Source organism: Myxocyprinus asiaticus, chromosome 38 (genome assembly GCF_019703515.2).
Source record: "Myxocyprinus asiaticus isolate MX2 ecotype Aquarium Trade chromosome 38, UBuf_Myxa_2, whole genome shotgun sequence".
Taxonomy (NCBI): domain Eukaryota; kingdom Metazoa; phylum Chordata; class Actinopteri; order Cypriniformes; family Catostomidae; genus Myxocyprinus; species Myxocyprinus asiaticus.
Window position 1 is genome coordinate 21,659,284 of NC_059381.1, and position 23,811 is coordinate 21,683,094.

General features: G+C 38.4%; 2 protein-coding genes across 3 annotated transcripts; one reads left to right on the forward strand and one right to left on the reverse strand.

Moving 5' to 3' along the window:
* Positions 1-823: 823 nt before the first annotated feature.
* On the forward strand, positions 824-6,862 carry LOC127429078 (guanine nucleotide-binding protein G(I)/G(S)/G(O) subunit gamma-3-like). The gene is made up of 3 exons (XM_051677863.1): positions 824-992; positions 4,562-4,661; positions 6,593-6,862. Exons 2-3 carry the CDS (start codon positions 4,563-4,565, stop codon positions 6,719-6,721), a joined length of 228 nt encoding a protein of 75 aa, XP_051533823.1. The 5' UTR covers positions 824-992; position 4,562; the 3' UTR covers positions 6,722-6,862.
* A 1,200-nt stretch (positions 6,863-8,062) lies between these two features.
* LOC127429076 (barrier-to-autointegration factor-like) lies at positions 8,063-10,032 on the reverse strand. 2 transcript variants are annotated; one of them, XM_051677861.1, is made up of 3 exons: positions 9,906-10,032; positions 9,169-9,332; positions 8,284-9,067 (listed from the first exon to the last, which is right to left on the reverse strand). In XM_051677861.1, the coding sequence occupies exons 2-3, from the start codon at positions 9,292-9,294 to the stop codon at positions 8,921-8,923; spliced, it is 273 nt and encodes a 90-aa protein (XP_051533821.1). In that variant the 5' UTR covers positions 9,295-9,332; positions 9,906-10,032; the 3' UTR covers positions 8,284-8,920. The 2 variants fall into 2 exon arrangements, with proteins under 2 accessions (XP_051533822.1, XP_051533821.1); XM_051677862.1 differs by lacking the exon at positions 9,906-10,032 and having other exon boundaries at positions 8,063-9,067; positions 9,169-9,300.
* Positions 10,033-23,811: the final 13,779 nt, after the last annotated feature.

Below are 23,811 nucleotides of genomic sequence, written 5' to 3' on the forward strand. Positions count from 1 at the left end.
GTTATAAAGACCCATAGGAAAAACCTGAAGGGACCCAATGAGGAATTCTTTTCCAGGTTTTTGGTCTACAAGCTGAACAGCGCTATTGAAAAACAGTGCAGACAGATGCAAAAACAAATGAGGTGCTCCCCTAATGTTACAGCAAGGTATTCTAAAAATGATAAATATATGTCCATTGTTTTATCATTTTTAATAACAAATGCTTCACCTTAAATCTTTATCAAAACATCTAATGTTTAAGATTGGTGAGGACTATTAAGAATTTGTCTGCCCTTTATTTTTATTTTCCCAGCCAAACATTTCACACAAGAGTGTATTCTCATTTCTCAGGAGGAATCTAGGGGGCAGATTTGCAGCAATGTGAATGTTGCATGTGAATGAATGGAGTGGGAGGGTCATATAAAGATGTGGAGGGGGGTATAAGATCTTAACCAAGGTGGGGAGAGACCACTTAGTCAAAATGGTGCCACAGTACAAGACAAAGAGGCTGAGACTGCAGCAGTTCCCATGGTAACAGTGTAGAGAGAATGAAGGCTCACTGATTCATGAGCTTCAGCAAGAGAGCACAGACAGTTATCAAAAGAAATATATATAGGTATCAAGTGTGTTGTTTTTTTCAATGCAAATCTATTCTGTGAGATTTTAGTAAAAAAAATTAAAAAAGCCATCACTACATTTAGCTCCCCCTACATCCACTCCATGCAGCTGCAGAAATGGTATGAGCAACCCCACAGAATAAATCACTTTCAGTAGAGCCCCCCTCCCTCTGCTTGGCACATTCCACTAACTGCAGAGGGGAGTTTGTGTATGTACCAAGAGACTGGTGTTCACTGTAGCAGAATTGCAGTGCACAGGACTGTACAGAATTGGGGAGCATCCACACAGTCTATGAGGGTGCGGTCCGGCTGCACTGAAAGCAACAACACAGACAGATAGAGAAAGAGAAGGAAAGAAGAGGAGAGAGACATCACCACAAGAGGAATACATCAAGGGTAAGAAAGAGGGAGAAAAGGGGGAAGGGAGAGCGAGGGTAATATTAAAGGCCCACAATGGTAGAAATAGACAAATACACCCCTGTGGTCTTTTTTTCTGCTTCTTGCTCTCAGTTTACTCCCATTTTCTATTTTGCGACTTTTTATAATATATTGGTTTTTTTCCTCTCTTTCTTGTTTCATTTGATTAATGTCAATGCATGATTTATTTTTACCACATTACATTCAATGGTTTAGTTGATCTTCTAAATTATTACTTATATCTGTTTGAGCAGCTGTGATTGTCATTTATGTATCTGGCTTAGTGTTTTTTATACACACACACACACACACATGTTGGTGTGGCTATCCTTAGACATAATGATTTTTATACTGCAGGAACAATAGATTATATCCCCTAACCCAACACCTAAACCTAACCCTCACAAAAAACATTCTGCATTTTTACATTTTCAAAAAAAACCTTGTTTAGTATGTTTTTTAAGTGATTTAAATTATGGGGACACTAGAAATAAACCACATTTATAGCATAATACCCTTGTAATTACCAGTTTGTAACCTAAAAAATTTCCTCGTAAACCACCCTAACCTGCCCACACACACATTACATTTAATCAGATTACAATCAAAAGTGGTGAATTTTGTGTGTAATTTCTCAAAATAATATGGTGCATTTCACGTGGTGATCGGTTTGCCTGTGAGCACATCCTTCAATATGTGCAAAATGGGGCCGGCATGCCCCAATACACTCCTGGAATACTATTCAAATTAAGGCTACTTAAAGACCACATTAGGTTGCTATATTGATATTTTGGATAAAAATAAATAATTCCGTACCAATTTGTACATGATGATTTTTAATCATGAACTGGAAATGAATGAAATCACAGTGAATCCATTGAGGTTTCAGAATAATGAAATGTGTTGCTATCAGATCATCACAATCCAAGGTGAGGTTTTGGTTTTCTAGGGCAGCAGCTTTTAGCAAAGCAGTAGTAAATGATACCAAGAGATGAAAGACAGGAAGTGAAGCAGAGGTACTGTATATGAGAGCTTCAAAATGCAAGAGGCTTCTATTGGAGACTGTGTGCTATAAACAGAATCTGCACATAATTTGTTCCTTAAAAACCAGGGGTGTAATTATTAATTTTGGGGATTTGTACTTTTCCCGAGTGCAATTTAAACGGAATACTTGTACTTTTACTTAATTACATTTCCAAAGAAACAATAGTACTTTTTACTCCATACAATTTTATTTAAACTTGAAAAGTACTCATTACATTTTTGCAGATAATTTTCTTTCGTCTTACTGGACTAAAGCCGCCCTTTTACTATATCTGACAAACAACAGATGACAGACTAGAGGTCAGTCATTTTAAATGGAGTGTTGCACGGTGGCTGTGTGGAGTTTCGACCATCTGCAGAGGTGAAAATTAGGATCTGATTTGAACTTCAGATGCATTGATATATTTGTGTGACAAGAGAACGAATGTGACCGCCCGATTGAATGTGATGAATTCATTCAAAACTATGAGTTGGAATTGAGAAACACTTACAGTTTTTGTCCTAAACTTTATGAAGTTATGTAGTCAAAAATGATCATTCACATTGCAAATATATATATATTTGCAAAACAAAAGGCTTTTGAAATTAAATGTGTACATGCCATTTATTTCTACACTTGCCTTCATATTTAAATCATATCTATGAATTTCTACTCCCTATTTGCTGAATTATTATTGTTGTTGTTAGACAACTATTAATAATAACCATAAAACCAGCGATGATAATGATGATAATAATGATTAAAAAAATAATGGAATCTGAGTAAATAATCATTATGAATTTTATTGAATTCATCCATTTGCTCAACAGCAAGGTTTGGTAGCAAACCTCAGAAAACAATTCACAAAACCAATAACATTATAAACTTTCTTGAAAGCTTATTTTGAAATGTTATTAATTATTTATTTTTTTTATTTATCTTTCTCTGTCTCAGTGGGCTGGGTGCTCTGACATGCAATTCGTGTGTGCCTTCTCCCATGCAAAGAATTTTGCATGACTGTGGCAACATTTTTGCAAAATTAAATTATGTGGCTCATTACAGGTCTCAGGGCAGTTCTGAAGTGAAATTTCCACTGTGTGGCGCTAGAAGCGAGTGAAATGTTCTCCCGAACAGATGAGGTTTTTAAGGTTAATGCTCTAGTCAATACTCTAAATAAGTTTTAAATCAACAAAACCGACCTCCCTACCCTAAACCTTAAACCTAAACCTAACCGATAGTGTCAGAAAAAGCAAACGTGAAATGAAAAACACAACCATGTCATTTTGTGGTGCTTCTATGACACTATGGGCTCACGTGTTGACTCTTGTGCACTTCAAGACTCGTACTCTGGTCCTTTGTATCGCAAATGCAACACTCTATCAGTTGAGCTACCACACCATTTGATCACACTTGAACAAGCTTATAAATGTAGTTGATTATGTAATGCAAATGTTAAAATAAGTCATGTGCTCTAGTAAAAGTGTTAAGATGTCATAAGATAGCATTGTGTGATGAACAGGGTGAAAAGCAAGTGTTTATGAACTGATAATCTGCAGTTTTACTCGTTATTTGAGTGAAAGGGGATAAAGTCATTATTGTTCATTCCAGGAAATTGCCGTGTTACGTACAACAGGCCACATAAAAATAATTTTGCAAAAATGTAGTTACTGTAACATGATTCTGTGACCAGGTTGCAAATGCCACTGGGGAAGAAATATGACAGCCGTGAGAGACAGTAAAAAGGCGACTTAACAAACCAATTGAATTTAACAACATCCTCTCTCACACAATTTCCTCTCTTGATTTCACTCTAGCTAGGAGACACGTTTCTTTTTCTTTTTTACTTTCAGGCAAGTATGTTTTTGGCTAGATACTTGGACTTTGAATTGAGTAAAATTTTCATTCCGTATCCATACTTTCACTTAAGTATAATTTCTGAGTACTTTTCACACCCCTGCTAAAAACAGTATATTAACAGTGGTAGCGTTATACAGCATTAATCAAGATACCTTTATTGGGGGCCTGGGTAGCTCAGCGAGTATTGACGTTACCTACCACCCCTGGAGTCACAAGTTCAAATCCAGGGTGTGCTGAGTGACTCCAGCCAGGTCTCCTAAGCAACCAAATTGGCCCGGTTGCTAGGGATGGTAGAGTCACATGAGGTAACCTCCTCGTGGTCGCGATTAGTGGTTCTTGCTCTCAATGGGGCTCATGGTAAGTTGTGCGTGGATTGCGGAGAGTAGCATGAGCACCCACATGCTGTGAGTCTTCACGGTGTAATGAACAGCAAGCCACATGATAAGATGCGCAGATTGATTGTCTCAGAAGCAGAGGCAACTGAGACTTGTCCTCCACCACCAAGATTGAGGTAACCACACCAACACGAGGACCTACTAAGTAGTGGGAATTGGGCATTCCAAATTGGGAGAGAAAAAAAAGAGGCTGGATCTTGATTGTTTTATTATTCTGCAGATAGATATTAAAGAGAAAACTCACCCAAATATAAAAATTGTGTGTTTGGCAGGATGAAAGGAGACACCCCTGTGAACAGCACCATGAGCGTCGGTCAGGCTAGGAAGCTGGTAGAACAGCTGAAGATTGAAGCCAGTTTTTGCAGAATCAAGGTGAAAGTTGCAATGTGAAACAAGAGCAAAATGTGTTAAAGTAGAACCAGATCAATTATAATTTTGCATGCCTATGAATTCATTATATTAGTCTGTAACCAGAAGCCTGATTTGTATCATATGTGAGCAAAGATCTAGAATCAGGTTAATAGGTATGACCTAATTCTATAATCCTCACTGGTAAAGGATGTCCTACAAGTATAATATGAAGCATTCAACAGCTTAAAAATCTTTTAACATTGACCTCAACCTAGCAAATGAATAAAGGTGCAGGTATAGAGCAGTGTATTGTAAATATATTTATTTTCCAAATAAAGAGCATAAATAGTCAAGGACAAACTCTATCTGTAGTATTTCTCAAATTATGCTTGCTTTCATTAAAATTTAAAGGGATATTTCACCCAAAAATGTAAATTCTTTCATAATTTACTCACCCTCATGTTGTTCCAAACTCATATGACGTTCATTCTTTCATGGAAAAAAAAGAAAAGAAAAAAAAGAAAGAAAGAAGAGTTCTTTTATTTATTTTTTTACTTTTTAAGAGTATCTTTTTTACAATGAAAGTTATTGGTGACTGAGGCTTTTAGTTCCTAACATTCTGTCTGACTTTTGTGTTACATGGAAGGAATCATACAAGTTTGGAACAACATGAGGGTGAGTAAAGGATGACCATTTATGGGTGAAATATACATTTAAAGAGCAATGACAAAGATACAAGTTAAGCTCATTGACAGCATTTGTGGCATAATGTTGATTACCACAAAATAATAATTTTAAATCATCTGTCCTTTTAAAAATTTCACCCATAAGTGGAGTGGTGGTGGCATAGTGGACTAAAGCACTGAACTGATAAGCAGAAGGTTGTTGGTTCAATCCCCACAGCCACCACCACTGTGTCCTTGGGCAAGGCACTTAACTCCAGGTTGCTCCAGGGGGATTGTCCCTGTAATAAGGGCACTGTAAGTTGCTTTGGATAAAAGTGTCTGCCAAATGCATAAATAAATATATATAAATATAAAAAATAAAAAAAAAGCAAAAATTGAGATTACATTGAAGCATTTACAATGGAAGTGAATGGGGCCAATATTTGGAGAGTTTAAAAGGCAAAAAATAAATAAATAAAAAGCTTATAAAAGCACTTACATTAACCCTTATGTGAAAACTCATTATCTGAGCTGTAAAGTTAAAAATGACTTAACAGTCATTTTAGGGATTAAGTGTTTACAGCACTACATCATCATGGCAACAAAATTACAAAATTAGAAATAAATTTACACAGAAAATAAGAAATTTTATCACACTAAAATCTTGTTAACATGCATATTGTTAATGTCTTGTGGCTTTTGAAACAGTGAATTTGAACATTTATGGATTGGCCCCATTCACTTCCATTGTAAGTGCCACACTGGTGTAACGTTGGTTTGTGGAGTGGAGAAGCAGGAATAAATACTTTAATAGCAATCACTGGAGTGGAAAAAAATTAAAGCTACAACGCAATGTAACACTTCAGGGACTGACAAAGGAATGGGCAAAACTAGAGGATATTTATACAAAAAGGAACTAATGAGGGAATAAAATACAAGTGAGGATGATGAGGAGCAGATGGACGTGATGAGGGCAGTGAACTATGGGAGATGTAGTCCAGGGGAAAACTTCAAAATAAGAGTCCTTGAAGAACATGAGGGAGACAGACTGTGACAACTGGAAACCAGATTTTAGCTTTTTTTTTTTTTAAAGAAAAGGAGGGACTAGTTGAAATAATTTTTTGTGGTAATCAACATTGTGGCTCAAATGCTGTCAATTGAGCTTAACTTGTATTGAACCCGGAATATTCCTTTAAGATCATTATCCTCAGTTACATCAAAATCAATAGCTGTCCTATATCTAAATACATTTAACATAAGCACTAACAATCTATCCTGCATTCTTAGGTTTCTAAGGCAGCAGCAGACTTGATGGCCTACTGTGATGCCCATGCATGTGAGGACCCTTTCATCACCCCTGTGCCCACTTCAGAAAACCCATTCAGAGAGAAAAAGTTCTTTTGTGCTCTTCTCTAAGCAGGACACATGAAGAACAGGATTAGTCTCATTTAAATTATAATGATTTGTGTATGCACATCACACAACACAACACCTGACAAGACACAACACAGCCAAATAAATCCAAAATTACGCTTCAATAAAATGGAGAGAAATGGATGCTAATTATCATTAATTGTCAGTGCAGAAGCCGAAATGTAAGAAAATCATGAGTGTGAGGATATTCATTGTTATTCTCCTGTTTAATGGGAAACCCTGGTCCTTTCAGGGCACACAGGAAAAAATAAACAAAGACTGATGCAAATTGATCAGCTAGAACGCCACATACACACATATGCAAGCACAGTTTTTTAATCAGTCAAAAGGAAATAGGTGTGGGTCTGGATATTTAAGTAATTTCAATTTTTGTTATATTTAAAAAACATTCTCTATGTTATGGAGTTCTTCACACAGCATAATACAGTGATTCTGTATATACATTTTGATTAAATTTTGTTTGTGGTGGCTATGTAAGCTGGTAGAGATTTCTGGATAAATGGTATAGCATTTAAAGTTTAGATTAATGTAAGAAAGTGAGGCTTTTAATACTTAACATAAGTATATAGCCTTCTTAAAGGGGTTTGTAAAAGGAAAATGATGTCCTATTCACACATTTTTCAAAATAGTGGTATATACAGTAAGGGATGGAAATTAGAGTTGTTAGCATAAAGCATAAATTATTGGAGAAAAATAAGAGAACGTCAAAACAGCATTTTGTGGTCCGAAGTGATGGATTAAAATACTACAGACAGAATCCAATAAGGTTATGAATAAAAATGTTAAAACACAATACAGTTGGGTATATGACTTATTGGTAAACATATTGCAGGTGTGATTTTAAAGGGATAGTTCACCCAAAAATCATCATTTACTCACCCTCATGCCATCCCAGATGTGTATGACTTTCTTCTGCAGAACACAAATAAAGATTTTTAGGATATCTCAGCCCTTTAGGTCCATACAATGCAAGTGAATGGTGACCAGACCTTTGAAGCTCCAAAAAAAATCACATAAAGGTGACATAAAAGTAATCCATAAAACTCCAGTGGTTTAATCCGTATCTTCTTAAGCAATATAAGTGAGGGTGAGAAACAGATCAATAGATCAAAGTCATTTTATTTATACCATAAATCACATTCTTATTCCTTTTATTGTCTTTACGTGATATTTGAAGCTTCAAAGTTTCAATTTTTGGGTGAACTTTCCCTTTAAGATAACCTAGTTTAAAATAAATGCAATCTTTAGCTTGTTCCATCAGAACATGATTTCACAGAGTGAGCTGGATCTAATATTGATTTTCATACCAAACACCACACCCTGTCATTACATTTATACTTTATTTCAAAAGGATTAAAATGCACAAAGAGGTTCACAACTTGCTCCTTACTCAGATTTTAGAGCCATGAGAACATATTTGTCAGTGTTTGTTACAGACTACCCATGGAGCAACTTAAAACATCTGAGAGCAGCAATTGTGAACTATAGAGCCATTGAAAAGGCTACACATGCATTGAGGAAAAAAAAATAATAATAATAATCCATAATTTTAAGGCATTTTAATTTATTTAAAGACAACTGAGGGTTGGAGACATAAAACCACATGGCAATATGATACCATCATACATGTTATTCTAAGGTAATAGATATTTGAAAACAGTGACAAACTTAAACCTTTAAAAGCTTATTATTGTGATACAATTTGGCCATTGTCAGTTAAAACCTTCAAACAACATCACAATAAACAGAGAAGGCAGGCTACCATGAAAATGATTATCAGTGTGTTTGCACAAATGTAGTATGCAATTATGTACAGCCTTTCAACCGAATTGCATGTGACAAATTCATTTTGTTTTGTTGATGAGCAAATACAGAAATTTAAAATGAATCTTGTCTCTAAAAAAACCAAAAAACAATCCCTCTCCATACTAAACATCGTGTGAAATGGTGAATGATGCTTTGAACAACACACAAAAGGAGCTGTGATCTTGTAAATATCCCAATCTAAAGACATTATAGTGATATAACAATGTACAATTCTGGGCTAAATGTTAGCACTGGATCATCCAAACAATGTCCAAATGGTCAAATTGATGAAGCGAGGAAAATGTATTCGGCATGTGGGGGCAAAATATGATGAAAATACAACAGTGAAAAAAAAAAAAAAAAAAAAAAAAACGACTACAGGAAAGAGTCACACCACTCTCGCAGGCAGCTATAACAGTCGCCTTGCTGTTTGGCATTTGCACCAGATGTATCCTTCAACCATTCCCGAAACAGCTCCTCGTCTTTCCTCAGTACCAGGAACTGTCCTAGAACAACATATGCCTATGGGAAGAAAAATCAAAGTGAAAGAAAAATTCAAACAAGCCATTTCAATCCCACAACACCAACAATTCAAATTCAAGGTTGACTACAGTATATCTTACCTTGTCAAAGCCCTTCTCTTCCAATCTCCTTCCAAGCACTTCACCAATTCCTGCTAGTGCCATCACGGACTTCTCCCCCATGGGCTCTGCCACGAAGTCCTTGTGTTTTTGTGATGTCGAAGACATTATTGATTTGTGTTACCCAAATCGACTTTCTTCAATGGCTTAAAGAGAGAAACAACAGAACAAGGAAGATTAGCACACATAATTCTTTGGTACCTCAAAAATAATCGTCTACATATTCGTCAAAAAAGCACGTTCAAATACCACATTTCTGCTTTTTTATAAATCACAGCTAAACAAAAATTAGTCCAGCCAGAAAACGATGTGCAGTGCACTTTATAATAAAAAAAAAAAAATTGATTTATAATTCTAACTTCATCCTTCACTATGGATGGATAGTGTTGGTATATCACTGAATGACCGCGAAAAGGAAAGTGAAAACAAATTTGCAAGCAAAACACACACGTAAATTGTATTAATACATTTAAAAGCATCATAGAATTGCGACGGAGAAGTAAATATTAAATCTTATTAGTGATATTAATCAGTCGATAGATTTAAAGTTTTATGAAATTCGATTTTGTTGTCTCATTCTTCAGTCGTGTCATTCCACACAACTGCAGACACACGCCACTACAATCTGCTTAATTACTTATAACCTCAGTAGCAAACTGTACGGTAAGTGATTCTCTGGTTAATAATCAGACTTATGGCTACACTAGTTTACAACATACCTTGAAACTACCATTGAGAGGATTCAATTCTCATCCACGGACGCCTCGCTGTTCACAGACTCACACTGCGCTGCTTCCTGATCCCGCCTTTAAAAAGAACATTACCTCTTCCGCTCTACAGATAACGCTGTTCAATGTTAAACTGACCCCTGGTGGCTCCAGGTGTTTCATTACTATTTCATCAAAATTACATTTTTTATTTCCGGGTAACAAAGAATTACAGATATGCAGACATACATTAATTATAAGTGCATTAGGTTAAAGAAAAGCACCAGGTTGCAAAACAATAATAATAATAATAATTGCAGTCATAAGACATTTGGTGTTCTTTGAAGTTACATTTTTTTAGATGTTGCTATTGCTGAATATAAACGTGAATTACGACACGTAACAATAAAATATTATTAATAAAATAAAAAAATTCTTTTGTTTTGCTTATGTGATAAAAACCAAACAGTAAATGCTTAAACAACACCAAAAATCTATAAGCAGGGAGCCTGGGTATCTCAGCAAGCGAAGACGCTGACTACCACACCTGGAGTCGCAAGTTCGAATCCAGGGCATGCTGAGTGACTCCAGTCAGGCTTCCTAAGCAACCTATTGGACCGGTTGCTAGGGAGGGTAGAGTCACATGGGGTACCTCCTTGTGGTCGCTATAATGTGGTTCTCGCTCTCGGTGGGGCGCTTGGTGAGTTGTGCTTGGATGCCGCGGAGAATAGCATGAAGTCTCCACACGCGCTAGGTCTCTGCGGTAACGCGCTCAACAAGCCACGTGATAAGTTGCACGGATTGACGGTCTCAGACACAGAGGCAAATGAGATTCGTCCTCCGCCACCTGGATTGAGGTGAGTCACTACGCCACCACGAGGACTTAGAGTGCATTGGGAATTGGGTATTCCAAATTAGGGAGAAAAGGGGAGAGAGAAAAAAGATCTACAAGCAAATGTTCATTAATAAAAAATTACTAGGGCTGTCAATCGATTACAATTTTTAATCGAATTAATTACATAAAACGCAGATTTTTTAATCTGATAATTCATCTAATTAACCCTTAAATGGGAATTTCACCAAACACTCTTACATATTTGGGTCTTTAGAGACTCGGCATGTATATCTATCAAAAATTGATCTACAAAATGCCCAGACATTGTAACATTTTCAAGACAATTAAAAAATAATAAAATAAAATATATTTTGATGTTTTATTTTCCATAAATCAAAGAGAAAATGCAACAAATAAAGGACAAATCTAGAACAGGATTCATCACTTTCACACTGAAATTTCATGAGATGCAACTGGCTGTCAAACACATATTGAGCTACACATAAAACACATATTAAGCTACGCATAACACATAATCTACACACATGAGTATTTTCTCACTCGCTATTTGAGTCTAAACAGATGCACAATTACATAATTTCAGTAGCACACCCAAATGACAATAGTCATATCATACTGTTCATGTGTTACACTTGCTATAGTTTACTTCCATGTTGTTTCTTTATCTAATAGCAATGTCAAATGTAAGTCGGCAATCACTGACACATCAGCGCCACCTTGAGTAAGATATGGGATTCAGAAAATTCACCATTGTTACACAGAAAATCAATGTGAATGTGAGTATTTGTTTGTATTATGGAATCAGTATGAATATAGTACTCATTTCTCTTGTAATAAACAAAGAAATAGATATCCTGGGATAGTAATAGAAATTAAATAATATAGAACCATAAAATTATAATTTATGGAAGTGCAAAAAATAAAAACCAACACTTTTACATACCTATACTCTAAAAAATGATGGGTTAAAAATCACCCAAACTGGGTTGTTTTTAGCCCAGCTGATGTTTAAATATGGGACAAAACACACGTTGGACTAAACTAACCCAGCAAGTTAAGTTGTTCATTTTAACCCAGCAAATGGGTTATTTGTTCCACCCAAATGCTGGTTTATTTGTACAGAAATGCTGGATTAATTTGATCTCATAAGTGGGTTAATATTTTCAAATTGTTTTATCCTTAAATATTGTAAAATAAACCACACCATAAGCAAATGTGTAAACATGGTAGCTCCTTTAATTTTTGGATTTAAACAATTTTACAGACATTTTCATAAACAGCATGTAGAACAATAAAGTAACATTTAAAAATAATGTTAAATACACTAGGCATTAAAAACATTAAACACCCATTGTATTATTAAAAGGATTGTTCACCCAATTATGTAAACCTCTCATTTACTCATCCTCATCCCAGATGTGTATGCCTTTCTTCTGTTTCTAAAAATATTTGTTTTAGTTCAGAATATTTCAGCTCTGTTTAGTCCATTCTATGCAAGTGAATAGTGGCCAGAACTTTAGATGTGAAAGTTAAGATTTAGAGTATAAAAAGAAGAAGAAAGGTAGCTTAGCGAGTAAAAATGCTGACTACCACACCTGGAGTTCATGAGTTCGAATCCCAGGGCGTGCCGAGTGACTCCAGCCAGGTCTCCTAAGCAACCAAATTGGCTCGGTTGCTATGGAGGGTACTGTCACATGGGGTAAACTCCTCGTGGTCACTATAATGTGGCTCGCTCTCAGTGGGGCACTTGGTGAGTTGTGTGTGGATGCCATGGTGGATGGCGTGAAGCCTCTACATACACACTTCGTCTCCACGGTAACGTGCTCAACAAGCCACGTGATAAGAAGCGTGGATTGACGGTCTCAGACGCGGAGGCAACTGAGATTCATCCTCTGCCACCTGGATTGAGGGGAGTCACTATGCCACCACGAGAACTTAGAGCGCATTGGGAATTGGGTATTCCAAATCGGGGAGAAAAAAGGGGGAGAAAAAAAAAAGACTTACATTTTGATGCGTTTCTCACTTTCACAGTCAATTAACCACTGGAACCATATGGATTAACGTAATGCTTCATTTATGTGCTGTTTGGAGCTTCAAAGTTTTGGTAACCATTCACTTGCACTGTATGGACCTACAGAGCTGAAATATTCCTCTAAAAATCTTCATTTGTGTTCTGCAGAAGAAAGTAAGTTGTACACATCTGGGATGACATGATAGTGAGTAAATGATGAGAGCATTTTAATTTTTGGGTGTACCATACCTTTAAATGTTACTTTTAATTCTAGTGTCTATTACTAGAAAACGTCTCGGTTATGTACGCAACCTCGGTTCCCTGAGACAAAGGGAATGAGAAATTGCCTTTATTAACGCATATAGGGAGTGCCTTCTTACACAACCTAGTTGAAACCTCTCTACAATAATGCCAATATTTGAGATTTTCTCGATATGATAACAGTCACAAAAAATACCACGGTATTACAGTATTATGCTATTAAGGTGTATTACTAATATTATTAACAGTTTAACATTTAGTTATACAATTAGTTAAATTTTTACTTTTAACTACATGTAACTTCTAACTGCTCTACTGCCATTTAATTGTATGCCATGCTGCCAAATATTATTTATGATTTATTATTTTAAGACTTATGAAATGTAATTAAAAAAAACAAAAACAAAAAAACACCTTACAAACTGTATAAATAAAATATTATAAAAATATCAACTGAAATGTAAAAATACATGAAAATCAAAGTGAGTTCTGTTCCAAATTTTAGGTCGAGTGGCAAAGTGCTCAGACGCAGTACCAGAAATGTCCTAAAAACACAAATGAGGATTCAATAATTAGGCCTGTTGCCATTATTACATTGTCTGATATTTAAATTTGGTATATGGCCATATACGAACAAATACAATGAGTTCATATATTTGAGAATTTATGTACACATTTAAATTCCACATTTAAATGTTATACTTAAGGGAAAGGTGTTTGTGGCAGGGCGGAGGGCAGGGCCGGGTCATGATTCCGCACACCCGGCCCCTAATTAGGCTGATGAATCCAGAGAGGGATAAAGGTGACCGGAGATGGTAGTGCGAAAGAGAGAGAGAATTACAGCCAGCTACCCAACACCTGTGTGTGTGTCTCTTTTGGTTCAGTTTCTCATTTAAATATTATATATATCATCAAGCTGGTTCTCGCCTCCTCCTTTCCATTGAACTGTGTTACACTAGTACACACACACAGGTGTCGGGCAGCTGCCCGTAACTCTCTCTCTGTCGCACTGCCGTCTCTGGTCGCCTTTATCCCTCTCGGGGTTCACCAGCCTAATTAGGGTGTGCGCGGAATCACGACCCGGCCCCGCCCTCCACCCTGCCACAGTGTTTTATGCAACTGGGCATTGGGACTTACTTGTTATTCTTATAAAATAATATATTAATACAATAAATCTTCATTCTGTTCAGGCAATAGTGTGAGGTTTCCTTGGTTACATGGACTGGCCTTTCTCAGTTTAGAAAGCGGCATCAACCACGTGATCATTGGTGGGAGAGTAAGATATAAAGTTTGGGATCTAAATAAAACTAATGTTAGAAACACCTCTCAAACCACGTGGTGACAACATTTTATTGCACAACATTATATAAGATGTTTACAAGATTAGAAATATTTACTTCTAAAATAACTGGTTACAATGCAAGTGCTATTTGCAGTTGGAGCCAGCAACTATTTTCATTTTCACGGCATCTTAAAATGCAGCGCTCCCATGAGAGATGCTAAAAACACAGTTAAACGTGACGCTGTCAAAAAACATCCATCTAGCGAATGTTTACATGGAAAACGGTTGAAAAACAGCATGAGCGGACGCAAAAACACGTTCTGTTTGAACAGCCCCTTGTTCACATGGCACAGCACTAGCTGAAGTTTCTCAGTTACCTCTCAAAAAGACAGCTTTTTGTTTCAGATGATTGTAGGTAAATTTACACTGTATTCAGCACTGTTTGTTCTGTGTTCGTAAATATCCCGATACTGTTTTACTGTGTGAGAAACCGCTCCTAATGATTCAGTGGGCGAGCGCTCCGAACGAATTGTACTAAATCACAAATTGATTCAAACAATTTTGCAAGCCAGTTTGGCTGCAAAAAGCCGTTCACTGAAAAGAACCTACTCAAAATAATTATTCATTCAAATTGGTCATCGCTAGTTCTTTTAGGCAACAGAAATACGGGACACATTTCATGATTGGTGAAATATTCTGAGAGTAAATATTTCTCAGGTCAGTTGGAGCACTCATGGTACGCACAGTGCGTACGGCCGTACAGCTGGAGGCGCTACTGGTTTGAGCCCCGCCCGTTTTCGCGTAAAGCTGTCTGCTATAAAAGCAGGTGCACAAACAGCATTTCTGACTGAGAACAAGGAGCGCATCGCTGTACCTCAAGAACTTTGAGTCTTGTAGTGCGGCTAGCGTTGGCAATGTCTCGTTCCCTTCGTCTCAGGGAACCGAGGTTACGTACATAGCCGAGATGTTCCCTTACGACTCAGTACACTTGACATTGCGTTTATCAACACATATGGGGAACAGAATCCCATCACGCCGCACTACACGACATAACCTCCCAGAAAGGAAACATGACACCGCAGTCTCATGGGACGGCGAACGCCAAGAATATGCCACAGTGAGTGACCCTCATGTTGGGCCAGGAGGGGATCACTCAGAATGAATATATGAACTATAGTCATATAGTATGAATTAACTCCTTCACGAACCCAGTCGGGAAGGGAGTTTATTTATAAGTGCTTGTGACTTACGGTAAATTACAAAGGTCTAATGCAGGCAGTTGTGTAAAAGATGGAGAGCTCGTCCTTAAAGGGAAGAGCATAAGTATATATATTTGGTCAATGAATAGCAGGCGCTCTAAACAGAGAGGACTTGTGAAGAGAGAGATGTTACGTCTAGGTTGTAAAACCTTGCAAATGTGTTTTGAGAGGACCATCCTGCTGCAAAACATATGTCTTGTAAGGACACACCATTAGTCCATGCCCATGAGGAGGCCGTGCCTTTAGTTGAGTGTGCTTTAACACCATTTGGGCAAGTCTTACCCTGCAACGCATAAGCCAGGGCAATTGCATCGACAATCCAGTGAGAAAGTCTTTGCTTGGAGATGGAAATTCCTTTTGTGCGTCCTGCATAGCATACAAAGAGCTGATCAGACAAACCAAACTGGAGTGTACGCTCAATGAATGCATATAGTGCCCGCACAGGGCATAACAAATGCAATGATTGTTCCTCATCCAAATTTAATGGAGGAGGGAAGAAGGCCTGAAGGGCATGGTTAGGACCTTAGGCACATAGCCTTTTCTGGGTTTGACAGTGGCTTTTGAAAGACTAGGGCCAAACTCCAAACATGAATTGTCGATTGATAGTGCATGCAGGTCACCGACTTGTTTTAATGAGGCCAGAGCCAGCAGCCGTGCTGTCTTAACAGAGAGCATGCACAAATCAACAGAGTCCAAAGGCTCGAAGGGGGGCCCTGCAAGAGCTTTTAGGACTGATGTTAAGTCCAAAGTTGGGACTGTAGCTGGCCGAGGTGGGTTTAATCATCATGCTCCTTTAAGGAACTTTATGATTAAAACTGTCACACCTATCCAATCTGTTAACACAAGATCTCCTTCCCCTGAGTATTAACCCATAACCAGACTACATTTCCCAGAACCCCCTTCTTCCCGCCATTGACTCACACATGATTGCCATTCATTCATCAAACTCTCTGTGTATATAATCCCAGCTCTATCATCACTTCATTGCAAAGTCTTGCCAATTCACCCGTTGTCTTGCATTTCCGAGCGTTATCTTTATCTACTGCCTGCCTGTGTTTGATTATTGCCTGTTCCTTGGATTACCCCTTTGTTTACCGACTTTGATTTGTTACTTTGTTTGGATTGCTCACCTGGTTTTGACCTCTGCCTGTTTAACTACGATTGCATTAAACTCTGCACATGGATCTTCACACGGTGTCTGCCTCTGACTTGTTACAAAATCATGCGTGCCTATAGAGGCGCCGGCTTCATGTGCATGATACACAGATATAGTTGCCACATACACTTTAAGCGTTGATGGGGTGAGTCCTGCATCTATTCGCTCTTGAAGAAATACGTTCGATGTTCTTTTTAAAGGCGGAATCAGGTAGCAGCGCAGTGTGAGTCTGTGAACGGTGATGCGTCCGTGGATGTGAGAGCCCCACTGAGAGCGAACCACATTGTCACGCCCACGAGGAGGTTACCCCATGTGACTCTACCCTCCCTAGCAACTGGGCCAATTTGGTTGCTTAGGAGACCTGGCTGGAGTCACTCAGCACGCCCTGGATTCGAACTCAGAGGGTAGTCAGACAGTTCACTATTTCTTACTGAAAAGCCTTTAAGGCTAGGAATACAGCTGATAGCTCTAGGCGGTTGATGTCCCACACTTTCTTCACACCTTTCCAGGTGCCGAAAGTCGGGCGTCCATCGCACACCGCCCCCCAACCTGTGTTGGAAACATCCGTAGTCACCACTTTCCGCCTGACAATCTGCCCCAGCACGACACCTCGCTGGTAAAAAGCAGTAGCTGTCCAAGGTGCTAAAGCAGCTATACAGCGGTGGGATATAGTGATGCGCATGCACCCTTGGCGCCAAGCATGTTGTGGCACACTGCACTTGAGCCAGCACTGAAGAGGATGCTGCGCCATAAATCCCAATGCTTTCTGAAACAGCTTCAGTGTGGAAGTGTTCTCCCCAGTTTGAACTGAGACAGACACTGTAGAATGGCCTGGTGAGGTGCTCGCGCCCGCTCGTGGAGTCTAGGCAGATTCCCAAAAAGGAGATTTGTTGGCTGGTGGAGAGCGTGCTCTTCGCTCAGTTTACATTGAGGCCCAAGCTGTTTAGATGCTGAAGCAGTAAGTCTCTGTGCTGGCATAACAGAGCCTCTGATTGCGGCAGTATCAGCCAATAATTGAGGTAGTTCAAGATGCGCACCCCGCTCAGTCTCAGAGGGGAGAGAACCGCATCGATACACTTTGTGAATGCGCGAAGAGCCAGAAACAGTCCGAAAGGCAGGACTTTGAACTGATATGCTGTTCCCTCAAACGCGAATCTCAAAAAAATCATGTGATGTCGTACAATTTGGATATGAAAGTATGCATCCTTCAGATCTATCGACGCAAACCAATCGTGTGGGTGTACATGCGATAAGATCCGTTTCTGAGTAATCATTTTTGAATGGGTACTTTGTGAGTGCGCGATTTAAATGTCTCAGATCCAGGATCGGCCGAAGCCGTGGAAGACAGAACGCCATTGAAATGGTGTGGCCGGTGTGCAAATTGGATCGAATAACCATGTCCGATCGTTTTTTGCACCCAATCTGAAATACACGTTAGGGCTTGCCACGCGTCCGCATAATGGGACAGAGGGCAATTTTGTTTGCTCACCGTATGATATGATGCGACACTCTCCATAGGTCAACGGTTGCGCATAATGTGTGTGCATTGAAGAGAGAAAGGGCTCTTTATTGAGAATGTGTGAGCATCTCATGTATTTGTAACGAATGCTGTATTTTTTATTGCATTTATTCGAGTGCAAGACATAAAAACAACATTTTGAATAACACTGTGAACAACAACATTCCTTTCCTGACAAACAGTAGTGGGGAGATGGGGAACAGTGTTCTGTGTCACCAATCGAGCCTTTTTTGGAGCAGACCCAGAGGGAACTGCGGGCTCTGCTTTCCCCTTCAAAGGGTTGTGCCCTGAGCAAACGTTTCAGCACATGCTTTCTGTGAGCACTGCACTGTGCACTTTTTCTCACTATAGAATTTTGTATACAATAAAGATGGATAATTTTTGAAAGACTTGACTAGTCTGGATAGCCAATTGTTCAGTGTGCGGACAGTAATCTCTCAAATTTGGGCAAGATTCTCTGGTTCCAAGTACTTGAAGGAATTTTCCAACATACTGGCCCATATACATATTTTATTAAAAGGTAAATGAGGGACACATGGGATGAGTTTGCCATAACATTTTATTAGCACTTCAATATTCTGCAATGCAGGTAATGTGAACTTTATCATTTTATGTGGCTTGCCATGTAGTGGACATCTACTAATATGCCTCTTGCTGCTGCTGGAGAAAGAAAAAATACGTAGGCTATTGGTCTCTCTCCTTGTACCCTTGTGAGCGAGTTTTATTAATTTAATATAGCTGCCAATGTACTGAAAACAATCTTACAATATGCCTCCTGCTGCTTACGTTTTGTCTGATAAGACAGTATGGTGCTTCACATTTGCTGTGAATGACACTGAGCTATGCGTAAACTATTAAGCCGCATTTGATTCTCGAACATCGCGTTATTATTTTATATATATATATAAATTAACTTTACACCGATCAGTTTCTCTCACCTACTAAATATATGTTCACTCTCCTACTAAATCGTTCCACTATTTTAAGTTTAACTGCCCCTTGTGTCGGAGCTATTCGGTATTTAGGGGCGGGGCGACACATGTCGCTTCGCCCCAACGTGTCGCCCCGCCCTATCGTCCAGACTGCAATCTGGGTCTACTCCCAGGGTGGGGGAGGGAGGGGTGTCAGTGAAAATGACCCAGCCACTAACCCAGCGGCTGGGTTACACAAAAACTACCCAACAGACTGGGAGAATATAACCCAATAAAATGACCTAACACGCCCAACCCAGTGTTTGGGTTGAAAAAATAACCCAGCATTCTTTAGAGTGTAGGGTCTCTAATGACCCTATACACTTTTGGTACTTAAACCATTAAAAAATGTGAAATAATAATAATAAAAAAAAAATACAAATACAAATGTTTGAGATACAGAGGGTGGAATGAGGTCTTGGATCACTAAAGACCTGAGGTATATGGGTTATTAATCGCATCTATCAATATTTGCTGAGAAAGACCCTAAAATTAAGATAATTCAATATGTAATAATAACAGTTTTTAGAAATATAATATATATAACATAAGTTACAAAAGTCTTTCCAAAATAATTTTGTAAATGGACAGTACTAGAGGAAATGAAGTGTATATTAATTTGGAGCATCACAGAAATTGCAATTGGTCTTTGTATCTGTTTTGAACTTAAAAAAAAAAAATAAAAAAAATAAACAGTATTTCTGCTTGGTAAAATCCATGCAATTATTTGAATAACACTTCCCTTTATTAGTTATCATATACTTAGGGCAAGGCCAGGCATAGCAAGTTTATCTACATAGCACATTTCATACACAGTGGTTATTTAAAGTACTTTACAGGGAAATTATAAAGAAAATAAAAGATACATAAAAGTCCATTATAAAATCACTTAAGAGCAGGAAGATAAAAATAAGAATAAAAAGTAAGACATAGAGGCAATTTCAATACATTTGTCTTTATCAAAATTACATTTTGCTGCACATTTGAACTCTTATGATGCAGAAAATTGAAGAAAAAAAAAACGTATCTAATGCAGAAAATGATCGATTGTTTGAAACACAGTCCATTCCTGCTACAGTCCTTTGATTCGAGAGAATAAACTCTAATAACATAGGTGATAAATTAGTTAAAAACAAAAACAAAAATACACAACAAACATTTACATTACCTTCTATTGCTGTTTGAGATTATTGTTGTGCTCACACTGAGTTGGATAAAGGGGCAAAGGATAATATTATCTGTTTGTTATTATCATTATTATAGATAATAATAGCAAAATAAGAATGGTAAGATTGTGGCAACATGTATGGGTAAATGACTACTCAAAGTTAGAAATGTAGATGTTGATGGATTTAATTACGACCTTCCAGATGTTAGTAATACATAAATTAATAAATAAAATCATAAAGCATCTGATGAATGTATTTTTGCTTTAACTATCCAGTTAAAAAGTCAGTAGGGCCTATACCAATACTGTATGTCACGGTTCATTTGCAAAATTTAAATACTGACCAAGTCTTTAAAAGCACATATTTCTCACATGAACACTTGGGGCAGTGATATATTTATATATCTAAGCCAATTCTAACTATCATGGTCCTTTCAAAATAATTTAGGTGCTACATAGAATGAATGAATGTCTGTATAAATTGTTTAATAGCAGTAAACACCATTATATGATCATCACAAATCATTTTGATTAAAAATTAAAGGATAACCTTGGGAATTAGAGTTCTGTATGTGACCTTTAATTTGGGCAAAATAATTATTCTACTAGGATTAAGAGTTTAGAAATTGCCCCCCTTTTTAAACCAAATAGCCTAAAGGAAATACAGGCCACTTCAATTAAAATTAATGGGAGAAATTGGAAAGGTCAACCGATATAGAAAAGAAGTGGTTTACAGGTAAAAGAGCCAACCTCCTTTTAGATACAGACATTACCTGTCAATCAACATGAGAAAGTGCATGTGCATTAGCTAAATAAGCGTAATTGAGCTCAATTCATGACCATTGTTGTTATATTTTCCTGCTGATTTGAAACATCTTATTTGATTGTAATCTTGACCAACCGTTTAGGAGATTTTGGTCTTTCCCCATTCAAGTAGATGGAGGTCAGAGATTATTTAGCAGAGATGGGCCACTTCTATTAAAATGAAGAAATTGGAACTCTCAACCAAGAAGCTCTGAGCTCCCAATGTCAACCGATGTAGAAAGGAAGTCCCGCCTTACAGTTAAAAGAGCCAATCACCTTTTAGATACAGACATTACCTGTAAATCAGAATCAGAATCAGAATGAGCTTTATTGCCAAGTGTGCATACACATACAAGGAATTTGTCTTGGTGACAGGAGCTAGATTCGCCATCTTATATATATATATATATATATATATATATATATATATATATATATATATATATATATATATATATACACATATATACATATATATGAATATATATACATACACATACATTCACATACGTAGTGCAAATCTAAAATACAAATCGGTTATATACAGTGCAAGGGAATGTAATGGCAGAAGAGGTAGGATGTGTTGGATAATATAAAAAGATTAAGCTGTGTATTGCACATTAATTATTGCTCAAAGGGGCAGTTTTAACTGTTCATGAGATGGATAGCCTGAGGAAAAAAACTGTTCCTGTGCCTGATGGTTCTGGTGCTCAGTGCCAGCCAGAAGGTAACAGTTCAAAAAGGTAGTAGGCAGGGTGAGTGAAGTCCAGAGTGATTTTTCCAGCCTTTTTCCTCACTCTGGAAGTGTATAGTTCTTGAAGGGGTGGCAGGGGGCAACCAGTAATCCTCTCAGCAGTCCAAACTGTCCTTTGTAGTCTTCTGATACCCGATTTCGTAGCTTAACCAAACCAGACAGTTATAGAAGTGCAGAGGACAGACTCAATGACTGTTCAGTAGAACTGTATCAGCAGCACCTGTGGCAGGTTGAACTTCCTCAACTGGTGAAGGAAGTACAACCTCTGCTGGGCCTTTTCGCAATGGAGTCAATGTGGGTCTCCCACTTCAGGTCCTGTGAGATGGTAGTGCCCAGGAACCTGAATGACTCCACTGCTGCCACAGTGCTGTTTAGAATGGTGAGGGGGGACAGTGTTGGGGGGTTCCTCCTAAAGTCCACAATCATCTCCACCATTTTGAGCATGATCAGCTCAAGGTTGTTTTGACTGCACCAGACAGCCAGGCGTTTAACCTCCCTTCTGTATGAAGACTCATCGTCATCTCGGATGAGGCCGATGACAGTGGTGTAGTCTGCAAACTTCAGGAGCTTGACAGAGGGGTCCTTGGCGATACAGTCACTGGTGTAGAGGGAGAAGAGTAGTGGGGAGAGCACACATCCCTGGGGGCACCAGTGCTGATTGTACAGGTGCTGGAAGTGAATTTCCCCTGTCTCACAAGCTGCTGCCTGTCTGTCAGAAAGCTGCTAATCCACTGACAGATAGATGTGGGAACAGAGAGTTGGTGTAATTTAGTCCGGAGAATAGCTGGGATGATGGTGTTGAAAGCCGAACTGAAGTCCACAAAAAAGATCCTTGCATATGTCCCTGGTCTGTCCAGATGTTGCAGGATATGATGCAATCCCATGTTGACTGCATCATCCACAGACCTGTTTGCTTGATAAGCAAATTGAAGGGGATCTAGAAAGGGTCCAGTGATGTCCTTCAGGTGGGCCAACACCAGTCTCTCAAATGACTTCATGAGCACAGATGTCAGGGAAACAGGTATGTAGTCATTAAGTCCTGTGATTTTTGGTTTCTTTGGGATGGGGATGATAGTGGAATGTTTGAAGCAGCATGGGACTTCATACTTCTCCAGTGATCTATTGAAGATCTGTGTGAAGATGGGGGCCAGCTGGTTAGCACAGGATCTAAGACATGCAGGTGAAATGCCATCTGGGCCCTGTGCTTTCCTTATCTTTCCTTTTTTTTTTCGAAAGACACGGCAAACATCATCTTCACAGATCTTAAGTGCAGGTTGAGTAGCAGGAGGGGGTAGGAGGGGGGTTGCAAGAAGTGTTGGTGTGAAGTGAAGGTCAGAGTGGGTGTGGGGTGTGAGATTGGGCCTTTCAAATCTACAGTAGAACACATTCAGGTCGTCAGCCAGTTGTTGGTCCACCACAGGGTTGGGGGTAGGAGTCCTGTAATTTGTAAGTTGTTTTATGCCACTCCAAAACTTGTTTTTCAGCTTCTCAGAGTATCTTATTTTAACCACTCTGATTCCCTTATTCAGTGTGTTCCTGGCCTGATTGTACAAGACTTTATCCCCAACTCTGTAAGCATCCTCTTTGGACTGACGAAGCTGCCTGCGTTCTGCTGTAAACCATGGTTTGCCATTGTTAAATGTTAAATAAGTCCTAGCAGGAATGCACATATCCTCAGAGAAACTGATATATGATGTTACAGTATCTGTGAGCTCGTCCAGATTGGTGTCTGCAGCTTCAAAAACACTCCAATCAGTGCAGTCAAAGCAGGCTTGTAGTTCCAGCTCTGCTTCATTGGTCCATCTCTTTACATCATCTTCCTTACTACAGGCTTAGCAGATTTTAATTTCTGTCTGTAGGTTGGAAGAAGATGAACC

Excerpts from the sequence above, each read along its gene's own strand:
- LOC127429076 (XM_051677862.1), bottom strand. The coding sequence starts at position 9,294 with ATGTCTTCGACATCACAAAAACACAAGGACTTCGTGGCAGAGCCCATG. Across the intron at positions 9,068-9,168 it reads AAGAGAAGGGCTTTGACAAG|GCATATGTTGTTCTAGGACA; the intron begins GTAAGATATACT and ends TTCTTCCCATAG.
- LOC127429078 (XM_051677863.1), top strand. The coding sequence starts at position 4,563 with ATGAAAGGAGACACCCCTGTGAACAGCACCATGAGCGTCGGTCAGGCT. Across the intron at positions 4,662-6,592 it reads CCAGTTTTTGCAGAATCAAG|GTTTCTAAGGCAGCAGCAGA; the intron begins GTGAAAGTTGCA and ends CTGCATTCTTAG.